Genomic DNA, 22,993 nt, shown 5'->3' with positions numbered 1-22,993 from the left:
AACATTCTTGACCTGGCCTCTTGGAAGCTTGTGAGGGTTCAGAGCTATTATAAATGACACTCAAGAGGAGGTCACGAAGGCCAGTCCCCTGCCTTCAGTACTAGGACACAAAGCCCTGCTGGGCACATCTGACAATATCTAGACCTTCTTTTTTGTTCAACTGTGGTAAAATATACATACCATAAAATTTATTTTAATAATTTTTAGTGTCACCCGGAGGCATTAGATACATTCACGTTGTTGCGCAACCATCGCCACCAGCCATCTCCAGAACTTTTTTTTTTTTTCCAGAACTTTCTCATCATCCCAACTTACCATACCCATTAAACAGTAACTTTCCAGGGGATGCCCGGCTGGCTCAGTTGGTAGAGCATGCAACTCTTGATTTTGGGGTCATGAGTTCAAACTCCATGTTGAGCATGGAACTTACTTTAAAAAACAAAACAAAACAAAAAAGGTAACCCCTCTGGCAACCACCACATTCTACTTTTTTTGTCTGTGATTTTGACCATTCCAGGGACCTCATGGAAGTGGAATCATAATGTCTTTGAGGTTTATCCATGCAGTAGCATGTGTCAGAGTTTCCTTCTTAAACTAACTTTTTTAATGTTCATTCATTTTTGAGAGAGAGAGAGAGAGCATGAGCGGGGAGGGACAGAGAGCGAGGGAGACACAGAATCCGAAGCAGTCTCCAGGCTCTGAGCTGTCAGCACAGAGCCCGATGCGGGCGGCTCTGAGCCACCCAGGGGCCCGCAGAATTTCCTTTTCTTTTTTTTTTTTTTTAAAGTTTATTTATTTTGAGAGAAAGAGAGAGAGAAAGCACAGGTCAGAGAAGGACAGAGACAGAGGGAATCCCAAGCAGGGTCTACACTGTCACTGCAGAGCCTGACATGGGGCTCGAACCCACAAACCAAAGTTGGACACTTGAGCCAAAGTTGGACACTTGACTGACTGAATCACCTGGGTACCCCTCCCAGAATGTCCTTCTTTAATGCTGAATAACATTGAATGCATAGACCACAATTTGTTTATCCACTCATCCACCAATGGACATTTTGGTTATTTTTGACTTTCTTCCTTTTTTTTTTTTTTTTTAATTAAAAAAAAATTTTATTTTAAGTAGGTTCCACACCCAATGTAGGGCTTGAATTCACGACCCTGAGATCAGGAGTGGCATGCTCTACCGACTGAGCCAACCAGGCGCCCCTAGACTTTCTTCCTTTTAAGTGAGAAAAAGCCTGGTCTTTGAGGGTGGAGATTTCATAGCCTCCTCCTCTCCAGACCCAAGATTCCCCACCCCCAGCCAACTGCTCATTGGTCTCCAGCTATTACCAGAAAGCAGGGCCCCACAAGTGGAGGACCAACTGGTCACTATTAGCCTTTTCTGGTTAAAACAGTTGCCTCTTGGCTTTCTTTCCCCCAATTTAGGCATCCCTGTCTCCTTGACCCTTATTTCCTCGGATCTCCTCTGCCCTTCCCTAGGTCATGGTTTATATGTACTGAGTGTGGAGGGAGTGACCCTGACACTGAGGGTCAGAAGACTGCTATCTGGGGGCTGCAGTTTCTTCATCTGTTAAATGGGGATAACTGTTCCCACTCTGCCTTCATCACCAGCTTGTTGTAAGGCTCAGAGGAGCCTCCCTGAAAGAGCCATGCTTTCACTACCTTCTTCATGCCTTTCTGCATACTGAGCACCCTCTAATTGTCAGGCACTGTGCTGTGGATATGAAGAGTGAACAGGACCTCAGCATGTAGTAAAGAAAAGAGGAGAATTTTGATATGTCAGTGTCGTTGGGCCTTTGAGGCCCAACAGATCTGGGGTTCAGAGTTCAGCTTTCTTCTTTCATTAGTTGGGAGAACAGAGTAAGTTAACTTTATTTTCTGTTTTCTCATCCGTAAAATGGGTCCTAATGAGAATTGAATGTGGAAGTCCATGAAGCCCTTGGCACAGGGCTGGCACAGAGTCCGTGCTCATCTAATAATGACAGCCCTTTGCCCAAACTGGCAGGTCCAGATACACTGTCCTCCACCTTCCTACAGGGACTCCAGGTATAGCTCGTCAAGCAGCACCCCCTCCCAAAGGCTGTCACCTGCAAGTGGCCCCCTCTGTATAGACCTTAGGTTGGCTGAGGCCATATCTATTTTGTTATGCTGATGAAGGTCAGACCCAGCTTTGATGAACTGACCTCAGAGTAGGCTGGAGGTCAAGGTTAGGCCCCCTACCACCCGGCAGCCAAGATTTCCCTGCCTGGACCCTGGACTGAGCAGCCCTGGGCTCTTCCCTTGGTGCAGCTCTCAGCTTGGCATGGTGCGGTCAGGCCTAGAGCACAAAGTGAGTGAGGAGCCGGGAACAAGGGGCCATTGTTGGCCCAGAGTTGTTTCTGGTTTCAATTACTCTGCAGAGCATGAGGAAATTCAGAGTAAGCGTGGGTCAGGAGCCTGCTAGGGCAGGAGTCAAGGGCTCTCCCCCACCCCACATCCCTGTCTTTGGCCCTTGAGGGGTCTATTGTCCCTGTTTGACTGCTGGAGGGCCAGGCATGTCAGTTTTATTGCTCTGGGAGCCTGGGCTCTGGGGCAGAGGCCTGGTTGACCCAGACATTTTTAGCTCTTGCCCACTCTGGTTCTTCATGGCTGGTGCCAGGAGGTGCCAGGGTCCCTCCCTGGGTGGGATCAACAGAGGGACATTCATGTGGGTCCTTGACACCTTCTCCCAATCGTCTTTCGGGCTGCGCTGACCACTGCTGGGCCCCTGGATCCTGGGAATGGCCTGGTTTTACCTAAGGGTGTGGGGGCAGCTATGAGAAAGCCTTGGGGCTGGCTTTTCCCTTTCATTCCACCACCCCAGCCCTCAACCCCTGGCCTGGCATCCACAATGCTAGGCAGTTCCCTCCCCTGGGATGCTGCAGTGGCCATGCTGGGAATGGTGTTTCGGCCTTTCCCCCCAGAAGGTGGAGTCCTCCCCTGTACCCAGCCTCAGTCCTGATGTGCACAAGCAGGGGAAGCGTCTGCCTCTAGAGTTTGCGTTTCGTATCCCTGCTGCCTGCTGTTCTCAGAGCTGGCCCACGCAGGGCTCTTCTCTTTGCTGCTGCCACCACCACCAGGCCAGCCCAGAGGCACATGGGGACAGGGGAGGTTTGGTGCCAGCACTGTTCCTCTCCCTGCTTCAGACACTGCCTCCTCCCAGAGGTCTTGGGACTGGAGCCATTGTCCTGCCCCACCCCATCCCCTGCCCGTCTCAGAGCTGTTCATTCCCACCTGCTGTCACTTCTCAAGACTGGTCCAGATGCCTCAGTTACACTTGGAGAGCAGGCAGCAGGATGGGGGAAATCCAGGGGCGGGATACCTTGGGAGGGCCAGTGCCCCGCTACCCAGAGACTTCCCCACACTTCTCCAACCTCTCTCGTTCCACCCCTGCTCAGCCGCCTCCGCCTCCCAGGTGTTCCTGATGTGGGGAGGCGGACTCTGCCCCAGTGGATTCTGGAGATGGGAAGCATTCAATAGGAAACAGCTGGAGGCTGGAATCTCCCTCTTGCCCTCCTGCCCCTCTTGGGAATGCCACCTTGAGGGCAGGCCTGGTGCCCACTCCCTAGGCCCACCTCTCGGGTGGGTGGCAAGCAGAGAAGCTAATTCAGAGAGGACCTTGGGAACTGACTCATTCAGGGCCTGAGAGTATCCAGCTTCTCAACAAACCACAAGAGGGGTGCTGTCTTCCCAGCTCTGGGGGCTCCCAGACTCAGGCGGAAGAGCTGGGTTTGATCCCAGCTCCACCACCTAATAGCAAGGTGGCCTCAGGTGACCTCTTGAGTGCTTCCTCTGGAACCCGTGTGAATATTAAATGAGATTACAGAGGTGACTGTACATTTCAGTAACCGCTGAGCTCCCTGCAGGCAGAGGCTGCAACTTTATCTTCCTAGAAATCAAAAAAACTGGTCTCTGGGTGGTCTTGCTTTTGATTTCTTTGAAAAGATCTCTGAGAAAAGGACTTAGTAGAGGAATTGCCAGGGACATCCCTGAGTGAGGGCTGAGGTGGATATGAATGCTCACATGGGGCACCTCACATGGGGTCTGCCAGCCTCCCTCACTGTGGGTGCTGCAGACCCAGCCATGGCCCCTCACTGCAGCCCAGCCTTTGCCACGGCATTGAAGGGTGTGAGCAGTGGTGGCACTCCGCAAGGGTCTGACCCCCAGGCGCAGCCCACTTCCCGTGAGCTGGGACAGGAGAGGCTGGGCACAGCCTAGCCTGCTCATACCCTTAGAGGCAAGAGCTGGGCTGTACTGGCTTCAGGACCAAGGTGACCCAGAAAGCACCAGCCTGAATGACTCGGTGAGTGTTATCCATTTGGAAGGCCTCCGAAGGGAACCCACACCAGCAAAGCAGAGGCCCACAGCTTTCCCAAAGCAGAGAGAAAAGTAGAGATAAGACACGAGTTCAGAGCCAGGACTCTGACCCGGAAGTCTCCTTAAAAAGCCCCTCATCTCCCCAGCCTCCACATCTCCCCGCCCTGAGGGCAAGCAGGGGCCAATGGCTGTGGTTAAGAGAAACAGCAGTTCTCATGAGAACCATCCCCTGGAAGGAGGCTAAGGGGCTCCAGGTTCTGCCTACTGAGCTTAGGGGTTGCTGGGAGGGACCTGGAGCACCCCATCCATCCTGGGCTTTAGCCAGGGGCCTCTTCTTTCTTCTGTTTTTATCTGACTGGGGGGCAGGGAGACTTTGGTATAAGATTTCATTTGGAAAGAAAGGCAGAGAGTGTCCTCTGCAAAAAAAAAAAAAAAAAAAAAAAGAAATTCATTGATGACCATTTGTCTGGTCCAAGCCCCTGTTTTAACAGGTGTGGAAACTGAGCTCAGAGAGAGAAAGTGGCTCCTGAGTCTCCAGTGACCAGGCAGGACTCTTGCCCAGGTTACCTGGCTCCCAGGAGCTTTCTTCTGTTCATTTGGAGCTGAGAGTTGAGTGGAAAAGAGTTGGTTAATCATAGAGCAGGAGAAAAAAAGGCATAGGGCCTCACTGGATCCTGACTTACTTTCAAACCTTCCTGTTTGAGGCTGTTGTGTCTTCAGCATGAGGCCTGGGGCGGGGGGGGGGGGGGGGGGGGGCTGCCTCTCCCCCAACACTGTGCTGGGAGACCCTGGCCACATACCTCCTTCTGGTGAGAAGGAGCAGGCAAGAAGTCAAAGGGGTCTGGGTGCTGGTCTGGCCATGAGTTGTATGGGGAACAAATAGAAGGACACGGTAGGTGTGTTCTTCCCGCTCTGTCCCTGGGTGGGGTTTGTTTTAGATAAGCGAGATGTTCCCAAAGGCTCCAGTGGGTTTTCCAGCCATTTCCATGACCAAATATGCCATGAGAATCACTAGGGGTTGCCAGGGATGTGCCATTTGGTATAGTTCTATAGGATAAGTACAGAAGGAGGTGAGAACACACATTAAGGATGCAGGGATACAGAGCCAGGAATCTTAAGGGGAGTGTCCTCGTGCTTTCTCACAGCTGCTCTGGGATGTACCACATGCCCCGCCAGTTTGCACACCCTGCACGAGGGCCCCGGTCTGTCTGGGCTCCGGCTGCTGGCCCTGCTGGTTCTCTCAGGCTGGACTCCTGTGCCTGTCTTTGGGCGGGGACTGCCATGGGCTTCCTTTCTGCAGCCCTCCAGCTTCAGACTCCATCATGCTGTCCACCACCACCTTGCTCCCCAGCTCTGCTCCCCATCCTCAGTGCAATCCCAGGGATAGAGGATCAGGGTTCTAGTCTGGGCTGGGGGAGAAGAGGGAAGTCTTCTGCGGAAAAGGGGGTCACTCCAGAGAAGTGGCAGCAGCATCCCAAAGTCCTGAGAAAGAACCTTCTTCCTAACATTCACAGGCTGGAGGATTTGCCTGGAAGCCGTCCCCACCCCCAGCTGTCACCAAGGCAGCACTGGTGGCAGTCCCTGCCTCTCCCGCCCACACATCTCAGGCTGCATCTATTCCCTGTTGACCTTTTTTTCTTCAGTGATGCCGCTACTGATCACTTTAACACGATTTTGCCTCATGCAGGCTTGTGCTGGGTGCCTGGCCCCAACCGCCCCAGATATACACCCCTCCTTAGGTGGAACCCAGGGCCCTGCACCTCCCTAAGGGCGGCCCTTCTTGTTCCTTCTGCAGAGAGCCTGGAAGTGGGGGGTGCAGAGAAGGGATGAGGGAAGACAGGACAGTCTACTAGGAATGTTTTTAATTCCAAAGACAGCGACATCTGTTCGTGTGGGCCTTCCCGCCCAGGCTCTGTTTATCCAGACAGGGGGCCCTTGCATGTCCTCAGCGGCGGGTTCTGCCAGGTGTGGCTGGACGGAAGGGATGGACAGAAGGGGGAAGGGGATGCAGTCCTTTCCTGGGTGGTCAGGACAGCCTAAGCCTAGCCCATCCAGCAAAGATGAGGAAGGGTCTGTGGTGGGCTGGAGGGACTGGAATTCAGACGGTCGCTTTTGAGGAAGTGACTGGGAACATTTGTCTTGCACAAACCCCCCTGCAGCCTGCTCCTAGACCATTGATTCCAGGAAGGAGTGAGTCAGGCTTAGGGAAGAGAAGGCAAATCTGTGCTGTCCCAGAGAGAGCCCCCAGCCCACAGGGAGGAAGGGAAAGATGAACATCTCAAGGGAAGAGCCTCCCAACTCAGCTACCCATCTGCTAAGGCGCTTATGTCGCCATGGAGACCAGTTGGCCAGCTTTCACCCAATCAGAGTTTGCTTTACCCAGACAAGTATTGAGCCTGGGGTTCCTATGACAGGCAAGCATAGGGCTTTGGGAACAGGATCTAGACTGCCTCCCTTCTCCCACACATCCAGTGGTGGGGGAGGCACACCTTGTCCCACAGGGTGCAGTCTGGGGGAGTAAACTGTACCCTGTGGCATATGACCCAGATAGAAGGAAGAGAACCTTAGAAAGCCAGCAAGGGGCCAGTTTTGAAGTTAACCAGCTGATGGTACCAAGCGTACCGACATGGTCAGAGATGTTAATGGCACCTTCCCAGCCAGTTACACAACCAGCGGTTGCACGTCAGCTGAAGGGTTGCAGAGGAAAGCCAAGCGGATGGCCTTTTTCCACAGCTCTCAAGGCTCATGCCAACCCCTCCTCCTCCAAGAAGCCTTCTGCGGTTCCTCTGACTAGAAATTTGCTCTCCTTTCCTTCAACTGTCATTGCACTTTATCTGTGCTCTTCTTAAGGCCTAAGACTGGGTTTCATGAGAGCTAAGGTGATGCTTTGGCCATCTGGGTATGGCAGGCACATGGTAGGCACACACTTGATATGTGTCAAGTGAGGGAGTGCTTTTCTGCTGCCTGTTAAAGGTATTTAAGCCCATGTCTTGCTCTTCTCTTGGGCTCTCAGCCTTGTCAAGCACAGACTTTCGATTCATGTCTGTGATGATTCCTCAGCCCCACACCCAGGGTCAAACACATAGCCAGGCCCTCAGTCAGCGCCTCTTGAATGAAATGAATGAGTTGGAGAAGTGAAGACTGCAGCAGTGAGCGATGCCTTCCTGGAGGAATGGGTTTTGTGACAGCCAGGGTGGGGAACCTGCCTGGCCCCTTGTGGGACTGGAGGAAGACTCTCTTCAGAGGGAGCATCTGGTGCCCTGGGAGAGGCAGATTAGGGATGGACCGGTCAGGAGGGATAGGGGGCCTCAGGCCTCAGCTGGGCAGGGGACACAGATATGTCCCTGCCTCTGTGGGTCTCTTTTTCTCCCCCTCAGGGAGTACCGGGCAAGGTGTCATGGGCCGGCCGTGTTTAGCTGCTGCGACTTTGGGCAACTTTGGCTCAGATGTGAGGAGACTCCGTGCAGCCTTGGCAGCTTAGCCCTGTCTGCGCTGTGTAGAAGCAGGTGTGGAGTGTGGAGCCCTAGAACAGATGGAGCTGGCCCGGCCACCCTGCAGGGACACCCAGAGCCCAGCAGAGCTCCAGGACCCCACTTCTACCCGCCAGGCAGAGGGAGTGCAGAACCAGATCCTGCAATGCAGGATACGACAGTGGTGCTATCCGCCGGGCCTGTTCTGGCTGGACCCAGCATGGCCTTGGGTAGGGTGCTCAACTTCCGGTCTCCTTCATTTCCTCAAATGGAAAATGGGGGTGCTGGTACTGACTTCGTAAGGTTGAGGAATCACGAAGTGAGTTAATCCATGTGGCTTAGCACGGTGCCCATCACACCGTAAATGCTCGGTAAAGGGTGGCTTTTATTATGACCAGGTCTTGGCTTTCTTTGCAGTGAATCCCTGCGTCGGGCTCCATGCTGAACATGGAGCCTGCTTGGGATTCTCTCTCTTTCTCTCCCCCTGCCCCTCCCCTGCTCATGCTTGCACGCACTCGCTCACTCTCTTTCTCTCTCTCTCTCTCTCTCTCTCTCTCTCAAATAAATAAATAAATAATAATTTTTTAAAAAGGAAAAAAAAGAACCAGCCACACTTCAGTGAGGCCCAGCGGTTGTGAGCACCAGAAGCTTTGAAAGAGACCTGTCACTCCCCAGCTACAGTTGTGTGACCTCAGGCAAGAATTTTCCCTCCCTGAGCCCCAGTCCTCAAAACTCAGAAAATGGAGACAGTAACACAGGCATCACAAAAGTTGTAAGGCCTAAATGCAGTTGGATATCTGAAAGCCCTTTGCATGAGACCTGGCTCGTGGTTGGCATCCTGAAAACGTTGGTTTCCTTCCTGCTGTGAGCCCAGCTCTGCATAATGTGATGTCTCTGGGTTTTGTGTACCCTAACCATCTGGGGGCCTTCCCCCCACCCCCACCCCAACACCAGGCTCTAACTTGGTGATTCATTTCTCACTCTGGTTAGAATGTTTACCAACTTGAGGGTAAAGAACAAGTTCGTTCTTCTCTGTCTTCCGAGCCACCCAGCCCAGACAAAGTGGCTGATTGCCCTTTGCCAAAGTGGCTCTGCCCGCGGCAGCACAAAACTGTTTGGGGTTTTTCTGGTGAAGTGCATGCGGCCACTGTTAAAAGTGGCTGTGTGAGGGGCACCTCTTGTTGGGCATTTGTAACCAGTGTCATTCTTGGCTTTTGCTCATGTCCTTGGAGAATGGCCCATGGTGACCAGTTCCTTCCAGACCCCTAGAGCCCAGGAGGCTGCCCCACTGGAGAACTTCGTTATTCTTTACATTCCGAAGAGGTGGTTTGTGAGTGCCAGTCCACACATGTCTGGTCCTGTCACCAAATTGGCATCCGGGGAGGTGCCTGGGGGCAGGAGTTGAGAGTAGGGGAAGCAGAACTCCAGGGCAGTGCAGGACCTTTGCCTGGGACAAGGGCAGTTGTCCATGGCCAGAACGCAGCTCCTGCCCCCTGCAGACCCCCCTCTGGCTTCCTCCCAAGCCCCCCTCACATCCCCCAGGCCCCCAGGGAGCAGCCTGGTGGTGAAGGGGTTAGCCGCGGATGGAGAGGGGAATGGACTGGATTGTGTTTAGCTGCTTGTCAAACTTTATTCAGTACTTGGGCTGAGGGTCGGTGAGCTGGAGCCCCAGGCTGCCAAGAGTTAAAACCCGGAGGTTGGGTTTTTTGGAGGGGCAGCCGCCAGCGCCTCCTTTGAGTCACTTCCTTCGGTGGGGGCGGGTCCCCGCGCGGTCTCGGGAGGTCCGTGGCGCACGCACTGGGGCGTCCCTGCGAGCCTGGCGCGGACCAGCAGGCGGAGAAGAGGGCCTGCCGCCACCGGTGCGCTCCTCTGGGAGGCAGTCTCCGGGGAGGGGAGGAGAAAGCGGAGCCGCACACCATGCGCTTCCCTGTCCGGCTGGAGTAACAGTCCAGGCCAGCCCGGGGGCTGAGCGCTCCGCACGCTCCCTCTATCTTCGCCGCTGCAGCTGAGCCCCGGCGGCCAGGCTGCCCGCGCCTCTGCCTCTCCCGTGTCCCCGGAGCTGGCACCGCAGGCCCGGTTGTAGTCCGGGCCGGGTCCTGCTGCCGCCGGCATGACCGACATTCTGCCTCAGCCCGACTGCAGCCTGAAGGCGGTCTGTGAGCCCCTGGAGCGCTGCTGCCTGGATCGGCTGGAGGAGCCAGGGAGCAAGCGGCCCCCCAACACGGGCGCCCGGCTCTGGGGCCGGGTGCGCAGCAAGCTGCTCCGCCAAAAGGTGCTAGGAGGGGGGGAAGGGGGACCTGCGTGGGTGGGAGGGCCGGGGACTGCTGGGGCCGCTCTGTCCCCCCCCCCCCCAGCCCCCCTTGGAGATCCGCTACAGCTCCTGCCTGATTACCGAGTCCTAGGACAGAGGCTGGGGTAGGCATGTGGGTCTGTTGTAAGTGGCCTTAATTTGATGATTAATGCTGTTGCCACCCCCACCCCTGACCCTGGCTGTTTTCTTTGCATCTGTCCCTGTCTCAGGAAAAGGGGGGTTGTTGTCTCCTGTGGGAGAGGACAGCCTGGCTCCTTTCTGAGTCTATACAGGCAGGAATGTGAACGGTTAAGCAAGGGGCTCCTGGGTCTCAGTTCCCCCTACTCAGGGTGCCCACCCCCTGTGGGACCCCCTTCCGGAATCCCGTGGACATTGCTGAGGGGCACTGGCAGAAGCACTCAACACCACTGGCCATGTAAGACTTCTTTGTACGGGGCTGTGGGCATCATGCCCCACCAGGGAGGACGGGAGCATGGTGTGGAGGTGGTGGTGGTGCTGAGTCTGGGGGCTACAGCCTCCAGGGGCCTGCCTTGTCAGGGACCACCCAGATGACTGCTGGCCCAGTTCCAGCTGGGCATCAGGCAACCCAGTCAGCGTGCCAGGGGTTTCCTGACCCAGCAGGCAGCCTAGACCAAGCTGTGCCAGGGCGGACTGCCTGTCCTGCCTGCAGCCCCAGACCTTGGTGGGGATTAAAATCTGAGATAGAAGCCGACTGTCCTACAGCTGGGCAGGCTGCCTAGGGGCTGGCTTTGGGCCCTGGCATCAGGCATCTGAGGAGGAACCAGACCCAGCACCTAGTACACAGTAAGCACTTGATAACTGTGCCCTGAATTCACTGCCTAAGCAAGATGTCGCAGGGTGCCTGTCCTCGCTGGCAAGGGCCATGCCCATCCTTCAAGGGAGGCTGTGGCTGTGGCTGATGGAGATTTCCAAGCCATCCTGCAGCTTGGGGAGGAGGGGAAGGGAGACCCTCTGTGTAGGTCTTTACCTCCAGCCAGCACCTGCCAAGAGGAAGGGATCTTGGGCCTGTTGGCTCCTTGTCTAGTTTCACCCCTTGCCAGTGGGACATACTTGACCTCCCAGAGGTGACATCAGTCTTGGAAAGTGCTGGACAGGCAGCAACTTGAGCTGTCCTGCGTTGGCCCCTGTGTCACCTTCAGCATCTCCAGGGACCAGGCTAGCAGAGCCCTGCTGGCCTCAGCTGCTCCCGTCGCCCCTCTGTGCTGAGGCAGCTCTCTGTGCCCGGCAGCCCGGAGCCGTCCCTTCCCTGCACCCCCCTCCCCGGCCCCTGCTGAGGCCAGCAGACACCAGCCCAAAGCTCATTGTCCATTCCCAAACCTCCAGGTTGGCAAGAAACTGCCCCAGCAGGTTCCTGGCCTGGTGCCAGCCAAACAGAGCCTTTCTGGTTTACCTGTGCCTTTGGGGAGGTGCCTGGCAGGTAGGGGGCAATTTTTCAACCCCTCAAATCCCAGACTTTCTGTTCTTTCGCCGTGCGTGTGTGACTGGCAAAATCAAGAATCCGCCTCAGGAATTCTTTAGGCAGCTTTGCCTCTGGGGGCCTCTTGTATCTCCACGTCTGGTGGTACCCTCTGGGCAAGGGTGGCAGGCCAGCCAGGTGCTGAGCAGCTGAGGCGATTGTTATCCGTGCAACCGCAGGGTGGCTCTGGCACTAGGGTACCCTGTGTGGCCAGGGATTTGGTCCTTTAGTTCCCGCTGTGTGACAAAGTATGTCAGTGTCACAGACACGAGGGTCTGCATGGCGGGACATTCATTCACCTTGCTGAGCCTGCCTAACTGTACCCAGGCTGGTGGGTGAACAGGCGGGCCTGGGGGGCCAGGCCCTCTGCCCACTCCCCTTCTTTCCCCAGCTGCATTAACCTATTTTTTGCAGGGCAGGCGGCTCACTGTCAGCCAGGGAGGGGACTAGGATCAGGCAGCAGCTTAGGTGGCATGGGGGAAGGGCGCCAGGTACCACCCAGCCTGGCAGGCGGGGTCGCCCATTAACTCCTCATCAACTTTGCCCTGAGGATTTGATGCTGTGGATGCCAAGATACCTGTGGCCCTCCTGCTCCCTTTTCACTAAAGATTTGTTAAAGGTTGGAGGGGGTGTATGTGACTTATCTGGGGACCCCTTGCTGGGGCTAAAGAATGTGTTCAGATGGGACAGTCCTAGTTAGTATTAACCTGTGGGGCCTCTGCAGCTGCTGGAAGGGGCTTCCCTCTGGGTCCCAGGGGGCTGTGTTTGGGGTTGTTCGTATCCCCAAGGGGAGTTCTGGGTCTGAAGCCTCATTCTGGCCTCTGACTTGGCAGTTGGCGTGTGGTGCAAAGCGTTTAGCAGAGGAGACACGTGGCATTTGGGTTTGCGGGCTCCACCAGGGCTCTCGACACCGCTTCGCGTTTCTGCTTTCCTTTTCCTTTCCTTTTTAATTTCTTGTTTTTTAATTTTGCGCTTTAATCACACTACCAGAGATGAGGCTCAGCGCCTGCTCTTCCTCCCATCGCACCTGCTCCTGGGGCCCTGGTTTGCACTTTGCAGGGAGAGAGGCTGAAGGAGGAGGCCCATCCCCCACCCCCTGAAGTATCCAAAGGTTTTAATGGGGTCACTTGTGGGAGCCATAGAGAAGCTAGCAGGCCCCCCATGAGGCAGAGGCCAAGCCAGAAGCATTGGGCAAGGGGCGGGGTGGGGGGGTTGCCTGGAGGTGGGGACTGAGGCTGAACTGGCAGGGCCCAGAGGATGCCGGGGAGGGGGGGGTTGAGGACAGTTCTTGATGACTTTGGCTCTGCTTCAGGGGTTGCCACAGGGTGTTGGGAATCCCCTGCCTCAAAAGAACTTCTGCCAAGAAGCCAGAGGCCAGCAAGGTAAATGGAAGTGTTTCCTGCTGAACCCCAGAGTGTCTGTGATAGGGTTTGCTTCCCTCTATTTCTGGGGAGGGTCAGAGGTGTTGCCTGAGGAAGGACAGGATGGGAGCCCCCTTTGGGTCACTTGTCTGGGGAACCTTAGGGCTCAGGTCCTTCTCTTTGCCATCTTGACTGTGACCACAGGACAGCTCCTAGCCCCTCCCAGAGTCTGTCATTGAACTTGACAGTTCTTCCTAACAGGTATCACCGGATACTCAAACCATGCGTATATCCCCGAGGCTCACACAGCCATCCCCTGGCTGTTCTAGGTGTGGAGGGTATAAGGGTGCTAGGCTATCAGATACAGGTACATCTTGGGCTGATTAACTGTATTTCATAATCTGGCTCTGGATGCCAAGAAAGATCTTGAAACCTTATGCAGTAGACATCTATCCTGCCCTGGCTGCCCACACACTGCCCTGCCCCTCGCCCCCTGCCCCGCCTCCTCTGCCATATCTGCTAGAGGGAAGAGACCCGTGTCTATGTCTTAATCATTCACGTGCCCACTTGCACCCCTATAGTGATCCCTCAGCTGTAGGAAAGGGACAATAGTGCCTCTCCCTCAGGCTGGAGACCCCTGTGGCCAGCCCATTTACCTCCTGGGCTTCTGTGAGAGCCAGGATTGTGATCAGGCTGGCTGGAGAGTTAGCAAAGGGGAATGGAGTAACATCCCCACATTCTCACAGCCATGAAGCTTCTTACAGCACTTGCTCACTGGGGCCATATGGGTGATCTCCTGACCTCCAGTGCCCCTACTTCTCCACTGAGCTGGCTCCCAAGAGGGCTATTTGATTCCACAGAGCAGGGGTCCTCAACTCTAAGAATCTGATGAAGGTTATGGAGCCCCCATCCAGACACAGAGCCACCCATATGCACAAATTGGATGCTGTTTTATTTTTATTTTTTTTATTTTTTTTTTTAATTTTTTTTTTCAACATTTTTTATTTATTTTTGGGACAGAGAGAGACAGAGCATGAACGGGGGAGGGGCAGAGAGAGAGGGAGACACAGAATCGGAAACAGGCTCCAGGCTCCGAGCCATCAGCCCAGCGCCTGACGCGGGGCTCGAACTCACGGACCGCGAGATCGTGACCCGGCTGAAGTCGGACGCTTAACCGACTGCGCCACCCAGGCGCCCCTGGATGCTTTTTTAGATACGGTTACAGATCCCAAGGTAGGAACCCCTACTCTAAGTGCACTTGGCAAGTGCTGTTTCTTTGCACCTGGGGAGGTTAGAAAGGGCACTGGCTGTCTCCAGCATCTCTGTGGTCCACAGGTGGCTTGGCCAGGCAGCCATGCTGGGCTTGGTGCCCCAGCTTTTAGATGGCCCCGGACCAGGGGGAGCTAAGCCTGCCAACCCAGGTGGTTCCTGAAAGGCCAGAGCTGTCAGAGCCCAGTGTTGCAGGAGTATCCAGAGGCAGCGAGGCCACAGGAGGGCAGACATTTTGGAAAGAACCCAGAAACTTCTGCAGGAGCTAGTTTAGGGGAGTTGCCAGGCACTGGTCAGGGAGCACAAGTTTGGAAAGCCCTCTGCTGAGTGGCCTTGCCTGCCAGCTTCCCAAATTGTCGGGAGCTGGTCAGCAAGTACTGTCTTGGCTTCCTTTCTCCCTATCAGCTCATGCTGGGGACAGGAAAGATATTTGTGTTCTGACTGCTCCCTAGCATCCTAGAGGAACACCCATTCCCCCATGTCTGGAACCTGCCTGCCCAGTCCCTGGGAGAAACCAGAATCAGTCCAGGATCCCACTGAGCTTTAGATTAAGGCCACCCCTGCTGCATTGTCTTTTGTCCCCAGGGTGAGCCTAGAGAGGTGGTAAGCCACCTTGGGAACTTGCCGTTAGGATTCTTCTGCAGAGAGGCTGGGAGGGCCCTGTCATTTCACAGTGATTTCCTCAGCCAGGAGCTAGAACCTTCTCTGTCCTGGACAGTGATCCCAGCCAAGGTTGGTGCCTCAGATGGGCACAGCCAGAGCAGTGACAGCCACAGCTCTGCTTCCCATCACATGCTTGAAGCCTTGTTTGTGTTCTGGCCTCCTCCTTGGAGCACCCCGCCCTTCGGGCTCATGCGGCACAGGATGCCAGAGAGGGCACCAGGCTGGTGGGAGTCAAGAGGCCTTATTTTTCTAACTCTGAGCCTGCTGTCTTTACTGGCTGTGTGACCTTGGCCAAATCTCTTCACCTTTTTGATTCTCTGGCATCAGTATCATGAAGGAGCTGAACAGGATGATCTCCTAGATCCAGCTCATGTGATGATTTTGGCCATGTCTCAAGATTCCTGTTCCTAAGTCTTAAACTCTCAACACGCTGAGAAAGTCTGGGTGGGAGAGGTCACAGGGCTGCCCCTGGGCCAAGGCCAGCCATTCACTGAACAAAGGAGCTGAGAGGTGAGCAGGAAACATGAGACTTCTTGACCCCTGTCCTAAAGGAGCCTTGGTGGAAAGGCATTGCTTTCTCTCCACCCCCCACATCCCACTTGATTCATTTGGTCTCTGAATATTGATGGGTGCCTTCCATGTACTAGGTGCTCAGAGAAGGCAGAGAACCCTTAATCTCATGGAACTTTCTGTCTACAGAGGGAGTCAGGCAATAAATGAGATCATTTCAGGCTGGACAAGTGCTGGGAAGAAAATAAAATTGGGTAGTAGATTAGAGAGTAATGAGAAGGGAGAGGCCTTGCCTGAAGAGGTAATTTTGAACTAAGATTTTTTTTATTATTTTTTAAATTTTTTTTTAGCGTTTGTTTATTTTGAGAGACAGCACAAGCAGGGGAGGGGCAGAGAGAGAGAATCCCAAGCAGTGTGATTCAGTGCAGATCCTGACTTAGGGCTCAATCTCACCGCCTGATCATGACCTGAGCCAAAATCAAGAGTCAGATGCTTAACCAACTGAACCACCCAGGTGCTCCTTGAACTAAGATCTAAATGACAAAAGGATTCTGGAAAGATCCAGGATAGTGCATTCCAGGCAGAGGAACAGGCAAAGTGAAAACCCTGTGGCCGGGGTGGCCATAGCGTATTTAGAAGCAGACAGAGGCCACGGGAGAGTATAGGAGATCACCCTGGATGGAGCAGGCAGTGGCCAAATTGGGTAGGACCTGGCAGGCCGTGATAAGGAGTTCAGCTTTTAATCTCAGTACAGTGGGAAGCCCCTGGGGAGCTTAAGCCTGGTTTTAGTGATGCAGACACACTTTGAGCACTTGCTGAGTACCAGGTCATTCCTAGCCGCAATGTGAGAGGTGATAACCTAAGAGGTGCTAATATTATCTAGTCTGTTTTACATGAGGAAACGGGCTCAGGGACTGACCCAGCGTGACCTGAGTGGCTTAGTCCAGGAGCCAGCACTTAAACTCTGCTCTCAGCCAGCATGCCGCCCTGCAAGGTGGAGGTCCAGAGCCCCGTGGGGGCCTATGACTGATCCTCAGTTGCCCGGTTGTCTGGGTGGTCATAGAACTCAAGGGGTCGGGGCCGGGTGCCCTGGATAGGGTGCCTTGCTGCTTGGGGACTCGCGGCCTGTGGGACCAGGGCAAGAGTGCACTGAGAGGCCCTTCGGCGCGGGCACAGGCAGCAGAATCGCCAGGGCTACTCATTCTCACGAACAGGCTCTGTGCCCAGACTGCGTTCCTGGCCTGGTCAGGCAGGATGAGGTCAGCTTCAGAGTAGGACTTTCACAATGCTCACCGAAGCACTCTGAGTCCAGAGGGAGGCCACCGAGCCCGTGGTGGTCCGGCAGGCCCTTGGCCTTCCCATGGCAATTAGCATGAAACTTCCTGCTCAGGACCTCAGCCTCCCACTCCTGACTCTGGAGATGAGGCTGCTCTGGGCTGCCTCTGTGTTGTTTTGGCCGCAGCCAGTTCCTTTTCCCAAGAGCAACCCTGCCTTCATTACCCTGGTGCCCCCAGTATGGCCCTGAGCCGAGGCAAGGCAACTTCCTGGCTGTTAGCCTGGGGCCCGGTTCTGGGGTGAAATGTCCAGGCTGTCTGGAGCAGGGAAGGCAGTGTGTACGGGCCAGCCCTGAGGAAGGCAGGGTCCCAGGGCTCTGGGAGAGATGCCCCCAGCCTTGGGGGTCTCCCGAGGCAGCCTAGGGTTGAGGGCAGGCTGAGCCACTGGAATGCAGACCGCTGGGGAAGGCAGGTCACAGTGGGTGCTATGAGGCTAACCTGGCTTCAATAAAAGCCTCATTCAGAGCTGCTAAACCCTTTCCATATGTGGGCCTCTGAGAACTTCAAAGTCCAGGGGGGCGGGGGAAAGGGAGGCGAGATCCTGGTGCCTTGCAGTACAGAGTCTGCACAAGCCTATCATGCAGCGGGCCTGGGAGAGGGTACCTTGACCCTGCAGGGTGAGTGCTGGAGGGGCACTCCAGCAATCTGTTTGGCCTAACTGTGGGGGAGTCAACCCCTGGGAAAACGGGGTGTTTCTGAGCCTGACCATGGTTTCCCCAGGCCCAGCTGCTGAGCTGGAAGCCAGGATATAGGCCCTGGCGTCCTCCTGCCACCCCTCCCTGCCTCTCTGCGAGCTTCTCTCATGAGCAGCCACGTTGACGGAATCCTCCAGTACCCTTCCCGAGAAGGAGGAGAGGCAGGCTTTGGCAGCTCCCCGGTTCCCCTGTTGCCAGCCTTACCATGCCTCTCACGCCTGTGGTCTGTCCCAATGACAGGCTGGCCTGGGTGTGCCAAGGGGACCCAGCCCAGAGCATGTGGACACACTTGGGGGAGGGCAGGAGAAGGCCAGCCCGGTACCGCCACCGTGGCCACCGGCCTGGGAGACACAGGAAATGTACTGCCGTCAGACAGGACGCCTGGCTCAGGGCCTGGTCTCCACAGCCCAGCACTCGGCCTCTGGCAGGCATCCCCAGAAGCACTGCCAGCCATGTCTACCTTCCATTCAGCACCCCGTTCACCTCTGAGGGTGACGACTCCAGTATCCTGGATTTGCTGTCCTTCTTGTTAAGAAGCACTTAGTTTTTATTAGCCCTACAAACGAGTCTGGCTTCGAGAGAAGTCCATGCCACCTCCCAGGACAGGCCCGGGATGCCAGGCTCCGGACTCAGAAAGCCAAGGGTAGAGCAGCGCTGGAGTGAAAGCAGAAGTGAGGCCCCCAGGGACAAGAGGTCAGGGATCGGGCAGGCTCCGCAGGGCCTCGGGGCTGTGCTGTGGAAATGACAGGGTGAGGTTCTGAGGAAAGGGACTCAGAGCCAAGGGGCTGTGGGGAGGGGGTGGGGGTGGGCCTCGGAGCCCCTGGGGTCCCTGGTGAATACTGTCTTCATGGGTCCTCGTCACCCAGTGAGCCCTTGTGTTACATCCCAAAGTAACACACCGATGGCTGCTCTGTGCCCCTTTGTCCCCTCCCACTGGGACTGTAGCTGTCAGTTCCATCTGGCTATCCCCACTGCCCGTAGACAGTGCGGTACCACCACAGGCCCCCTGTGAGGGCGTGTGGGAAGGGGCAGTGGCAGAAATCACCAGAAGGCTTTTGGGCGAGCTGCCTGGCTATGGGAGTGTGGCACTGTGGGAAGGCTGTGGGCCACCATCAGAAGGACTTGGGTTTGAACGTGGGCTGTGTCACCCACCCAGGGGAGCAGCAGTGGGGACTCCAGACTCACTGGTGCCTCTGAAAGCCCCAGCACTGAGAGGTGGCCATGAACAGAGGGAAGGAGATCCACTGGGGTCACCTGCCCCAGGCTGGCGAGAAACGGGTTGGGAGGAAGGGGTTAGGCTTCTCAGAGGGGACCCTTGAGGATGTTCCTGCAGAACGAGTCACAGCCGCCATCCACAGGTCGCCTAGGTGAGCTCAGAGCATCCTCCCCTGCCGTCCTGTCCTCCGATCCCGTCAGTGCCCCTGTGAGGCCGCTGGGGTTTCCTGGCCGAGATGTGAGGCGGGGAAGCAGCTACCCAACTACCTGCCGCATTCACTCTGAGAATGTGCGTCTCCGTCTCCTGAGCAGGAATGCAGGATTCCAAGCGCAGGAAGGATTTCAGTGCAGGTGACCTGGTAGTTAGTTCTCTTGTGGACATCCATCCCCAAGGTCAGCTGTCTCCTTGGCAGAGGTCTGAATGTGCAGCCATGACCCGACCTTTGCCTAAATGCAAAGGCAAACAACATAATTGAGGTGCTCCCGGTGGCTGTGTGTGGCCCGCTTGTTCATGACTTTCTCCCGGATGTCCTGTGGCTCATTTCTGTCTCCTGCCTGGGCCCCACCGTGGGGGAGCCCCAGCGGCATGTGTATTACCTGTAGGGTGAAGGAGGAGTCCTCTGGGGGGTCTCCCCCAGCCTGGCTCTTCACAGCCCCATCTGTCTCCCCCCTCTCAGGTGATCTGGCAGCCCCTAGGTACCCGCTCCCCAGGGCCAGTGGCGGGGGGGCATCTATCTGCTGGGACTGGCGGGTAAGTGGTCAGGTGTTCCTGTCCGCTCACATCCTGGGGGCTGGCTCTTCCGCCCCCGGCACTAATCTAATCAGGAAATAGCAGAGTCCACATTTCCCAGGGGTTATAAATAGCCACAGTAGTTCAGGCAGCATCATTTCTCTGGAAAATGTGCCACGTTCCTCTCCACTCCTCACCCTCCCTTCTCTGTATTTAAGTGATGTCCTGAAAATAGTCTTGGTTTCTGGAGGCTGCTGGCCTGCTGGGAGACAGAACTTCATTGTCAAGACACCAAGGGGCTAGGCGGGCCTCCCTGGAGCATACCAGGGCCACACCTGCAAAGGGGATCCAGAATATGGCAGCGGTGGGGACTCCCAGGAAGACACAGAAGTGCCACCGTCCTCAGACTTGGCCTCAGACAGGCTGGAGTGTGTGAAATAACAGCAAATGGTGCCAGCAGGCTGCAGAGGGACAGGGTCTCAGTGCCAGCAGGAATGCAGAAGGGAACTGAAGGCCTGGGGGTATCCAAGGAAGGCTTTCTGGAAGAAGCAGGGCTAGAACTTGGCCTTAACATCAGGAGTGGCCTTTCCTGTGTCTCACATGCTCCCAGGAAAATGTAAGGTTGCCGCTTAGCAGCTAGAATGGAAACGATGGGGAGGGAGAGAATGGCTGAATTGTACTGGAGGCAGCCCTCCAGCACCCAGGCCTGCCTGTGGTGTCAGACCAGGCACCGGGAGGCCTAATGTCTCCTTTCTAAGCAAATCATGGAAACAGCTCATGTCTTGTTGCCGCGAGGCACAGACACCAGCTAGGTCCTTTACACCTTATTTTGCAGGGTTGGCAGAGTAGGTAAGTCGGGGAGACTTGATTTTGTGCCTCAGCTCTCAGTTCCTAGGTGTGTGGCGCTGGGAAAGTTCCTTGCTCCCTTTAAGCCTCAGTGTCCTCATCTGTAAAATGGGGGCGGCTAAAAAAGGCTTAAACCCCACAGGCTTGTTATGATGATTAACTGAGATGCTGTGTGTGAAGGGTTTGTCATCCATCATGCCAGACTCCTATAAAATGATCAGAATGCATTAGTTCTGTTAGTATTTTCCGTAACAGTCCTCTGAGGTGCTATGGATGCCCTATGAGGAAGTTGAGGTTCAAGGAGGTTTAAGTGACTTGCCCAGATTCACACAGGTGAGTGGAAGAAGAGCAGTCATTTGGACCCAGATAGGCCTGACTCTCAATCCCTGTGCATCCCCACTTGGCTGTGTCCAGATGCCACTCCAGGACCCAGGGAGGGACCACTGGCTCCCTAGTCCATGGCAACTGCCAGGAGGTGCCAGATCATGGGTGGTTAGAGCACAGGAGGGGCGTTAGGTGCCGGAACCATGGAATCGGCCTGAGGCGTATGCCGATGGCTGGAAAAACCAGAGTTAAAAGGGCCTGGTCCGTCCAGATTGTGTGACCCAAGGGTGGTAGCCGCAGTTGACAAAGCACCGTTGAGCTCTCTACTCCAGGTGGCCACTGCTAGAGGATAGGGCTGGGGACAGACCCAGGCCCTATGTCCAAGAGCCAGCATTCTGGATGGCAGGAGGGAACGATAAGGGTCAGCCTGTGCTACAGGCCTGGTGAGGGTTTGAGATAAAAAAGGTTTAGGGAGAGGGAGGTTCCGGGGCTTCCTTTGGGACCCAGTAGGATGCTTGGCTCCAAATCTTCTGAAGTAACGAGCCTGGACAACAGCCAGGCTTCCCTTGTGTGTTTGAGGAGGTGCTGGGGCAGAGTTGGGGAGCATGGGGGTTGCTCGGTCCTATCCACACTGCTCTTCCTCTGTCCCCTTCTCAATTCCATCTCTCCTCTGGGCAGGGAACCAATTGCTAGAGGCTGGGCCTGGACCAAAGCTGGCCCACATGCAGACCCTCTCCCCCCCCCCCCCCCCCACTGCCACCTGCCCGCAGCTGGTGTGGATGATAGAAGGTGCTGGAAGGACTTACTTGGAGCTATAGGAAGCTCCAGGGCCCAGCCCACTCCGGGCTGACCTGATCGTTTTCCTCTGTGGTGTGGGCCTGCTAGAACAGTGGTGTTCACACTGCTGCACACACACTCCTGAGGGTGCAGAGAGCTTTTCCAGGGGGTGTGTGGGCAGGGAGAGTTTTCAGAGCATCAGTCTGCAGACTCTCAACTCCCACAGGTGCTATTACCACAAAGCAATCTGCCTGAGAAAAGCCTTTCACCTTCGCCTCCCTTCCTCTGCTGGGGAGCCCAGGACTCACTGCAGAGCATAGCCCAGGGCACCAAGGCCCCCTGGGTGGCCAACAGCATGGGGCCTCTTGAAATGTAGGTGTAGGTGTTGAGGAAGTAAAAGACACTAAAGGCCCAGTTACAAGTCGGGTGCTTTCCACTTCTTTGCTTTCCACAAAACTGATGGAAATTGTCAGCTGAGACGTCATTTAAAATAAATTTTGGGGGGCGCCAGGGTGGCTCAGTCGGTTAAGCATCCGACTCTTGATTTCAGCTCAGGTCAACATCTGATGTTCCTGAGATCGAGCCCCAACGTCGGGATCTGCACTGACAGCGCGGAGCCTGCCTAGGATTCTCTTCCTGCCCCTCCCCCACGTGACCTCGCTCCCTCGTTTGCAGCTTCTCTCTCAAAAATAAAAATAAAAACAAAAACAAAATTTTTGGTGATAGGTATATATGCAATTTAAGGCAAAAGAGGAGGAAATAGCATAAAGAATCATATAATGTTGCTGTAATAAAACTATTTTCAGCCCCATCTAGTTATTTATATGAACAAGATGTTCCATCCTTTACATCTTTAAAAACAAAACCAGGGGCGCCTGGCTGCCTCCGTCGGAAGAGCGTGCGACTCTTGATCTCAGGGTCATGAATTGAAGCCCCATGTTGGGTGTAGAGCTTACAAAAAAAACAAGACACTTACACACACACATGCACACACAGAAGCGGTATTTGAGGCTGTACCCAGTTCCACCCTAGCAAAACATAACATTCACACACACACACACACACACACACACACAGAAAAATGTTCTACCTGTCTCATGAAGAGATGCAGTCCTGTCAAAATAGTACTTTGCTACTGAATATTTATTAATAACTATTCGTAATGTGTTGGTTAGTTTTTTTATTGTGTGCTGCTAGTCATTGTAATAACTAATCTAGGACATGTTTTGAATATTTGGAGCCTTGTGGCCCCAGGAAGTATTTCCTTGCCATTTGTACAGATATTTTTGTTGAAGCAACATGTAATAGAGTGAAGAATGAAAGCCTTTAAGACAGAAAAGTACAAACTAGGAGAAAATTCTTTAGGAGAAGTAGAATAACAACAAATCCAGGGAGAAAAAGAAATGACACAGGGTTAGTACGAGGGAAAGAAGAGCTTGTATTTTTTAAATAGATGACGGTGCATCAAATCACTGTGGTAACTGGATTCCACTGAATACATTGAAGAGAATCATGTAGCAGTTTGTGTTTTAAGATGTAAATATTTACATTATCCTGGAAGTTCTATCCTTTGCAACTATTGAAACTTGCTTTGGAAATACTCAGATGTTGAGTTGAAAATGGGCCAGGGAGTGCATAGTTTTTTCAAGATGATTGTGTGGGTGCACAAGGAA

At 54.7% G+C, this 22,993-nt stretch overlaps 1 protein-coding gene across 6 annotated transcripts in view; it reads left to right on the top strand.

Moving 5' to 3' along the window:
* ABR (ABR activator of RhoGEF and GTPase) overlaps nt 1-22,993 on the top strand; it is a 182,699-nt gene that overhangs the window by 149,259 nt on the left and 10,447 nt on the right. The window contains exon 1 of one of the 6 annotated variants that reach the window (XM_019429664.2): nt 9,652-10,080. The exons of the other annotated variants lie outside the window; for them this stretch is intronic. Coding sequence (XP_019285209.1) covers nt 9,919-10,080 — 162 coding nt within the window. The 5' untranslated portion in view covers nt 9,652-9,918. Of the gene's footprint in view, nt 1-9,651; nt 10,081-22,993 lie in introns of those variants that run through there. 6 annotated transcript variants of the gene reach the window in all.

This window comes from Panthera pardus, unplaced genomic scaffold (genome assembly GCF_024362965.1).
Source record: "Panthera pardus isolate Hobbes unplaced genomic scaffold, ASM2436296v1 HiC_scaffold_3, whole genome shotgun sequence".
Lineage (NCBI taxonomy): Eukaryota > Metazoa > Chordata > Mammalia > Carnivora > Felidae > Panthera > Panthera pardus.
Note: the sequence above shows the minus strand (reverse complement) of the source record. Positions and strands in the feature narration are given on the sequence as shown.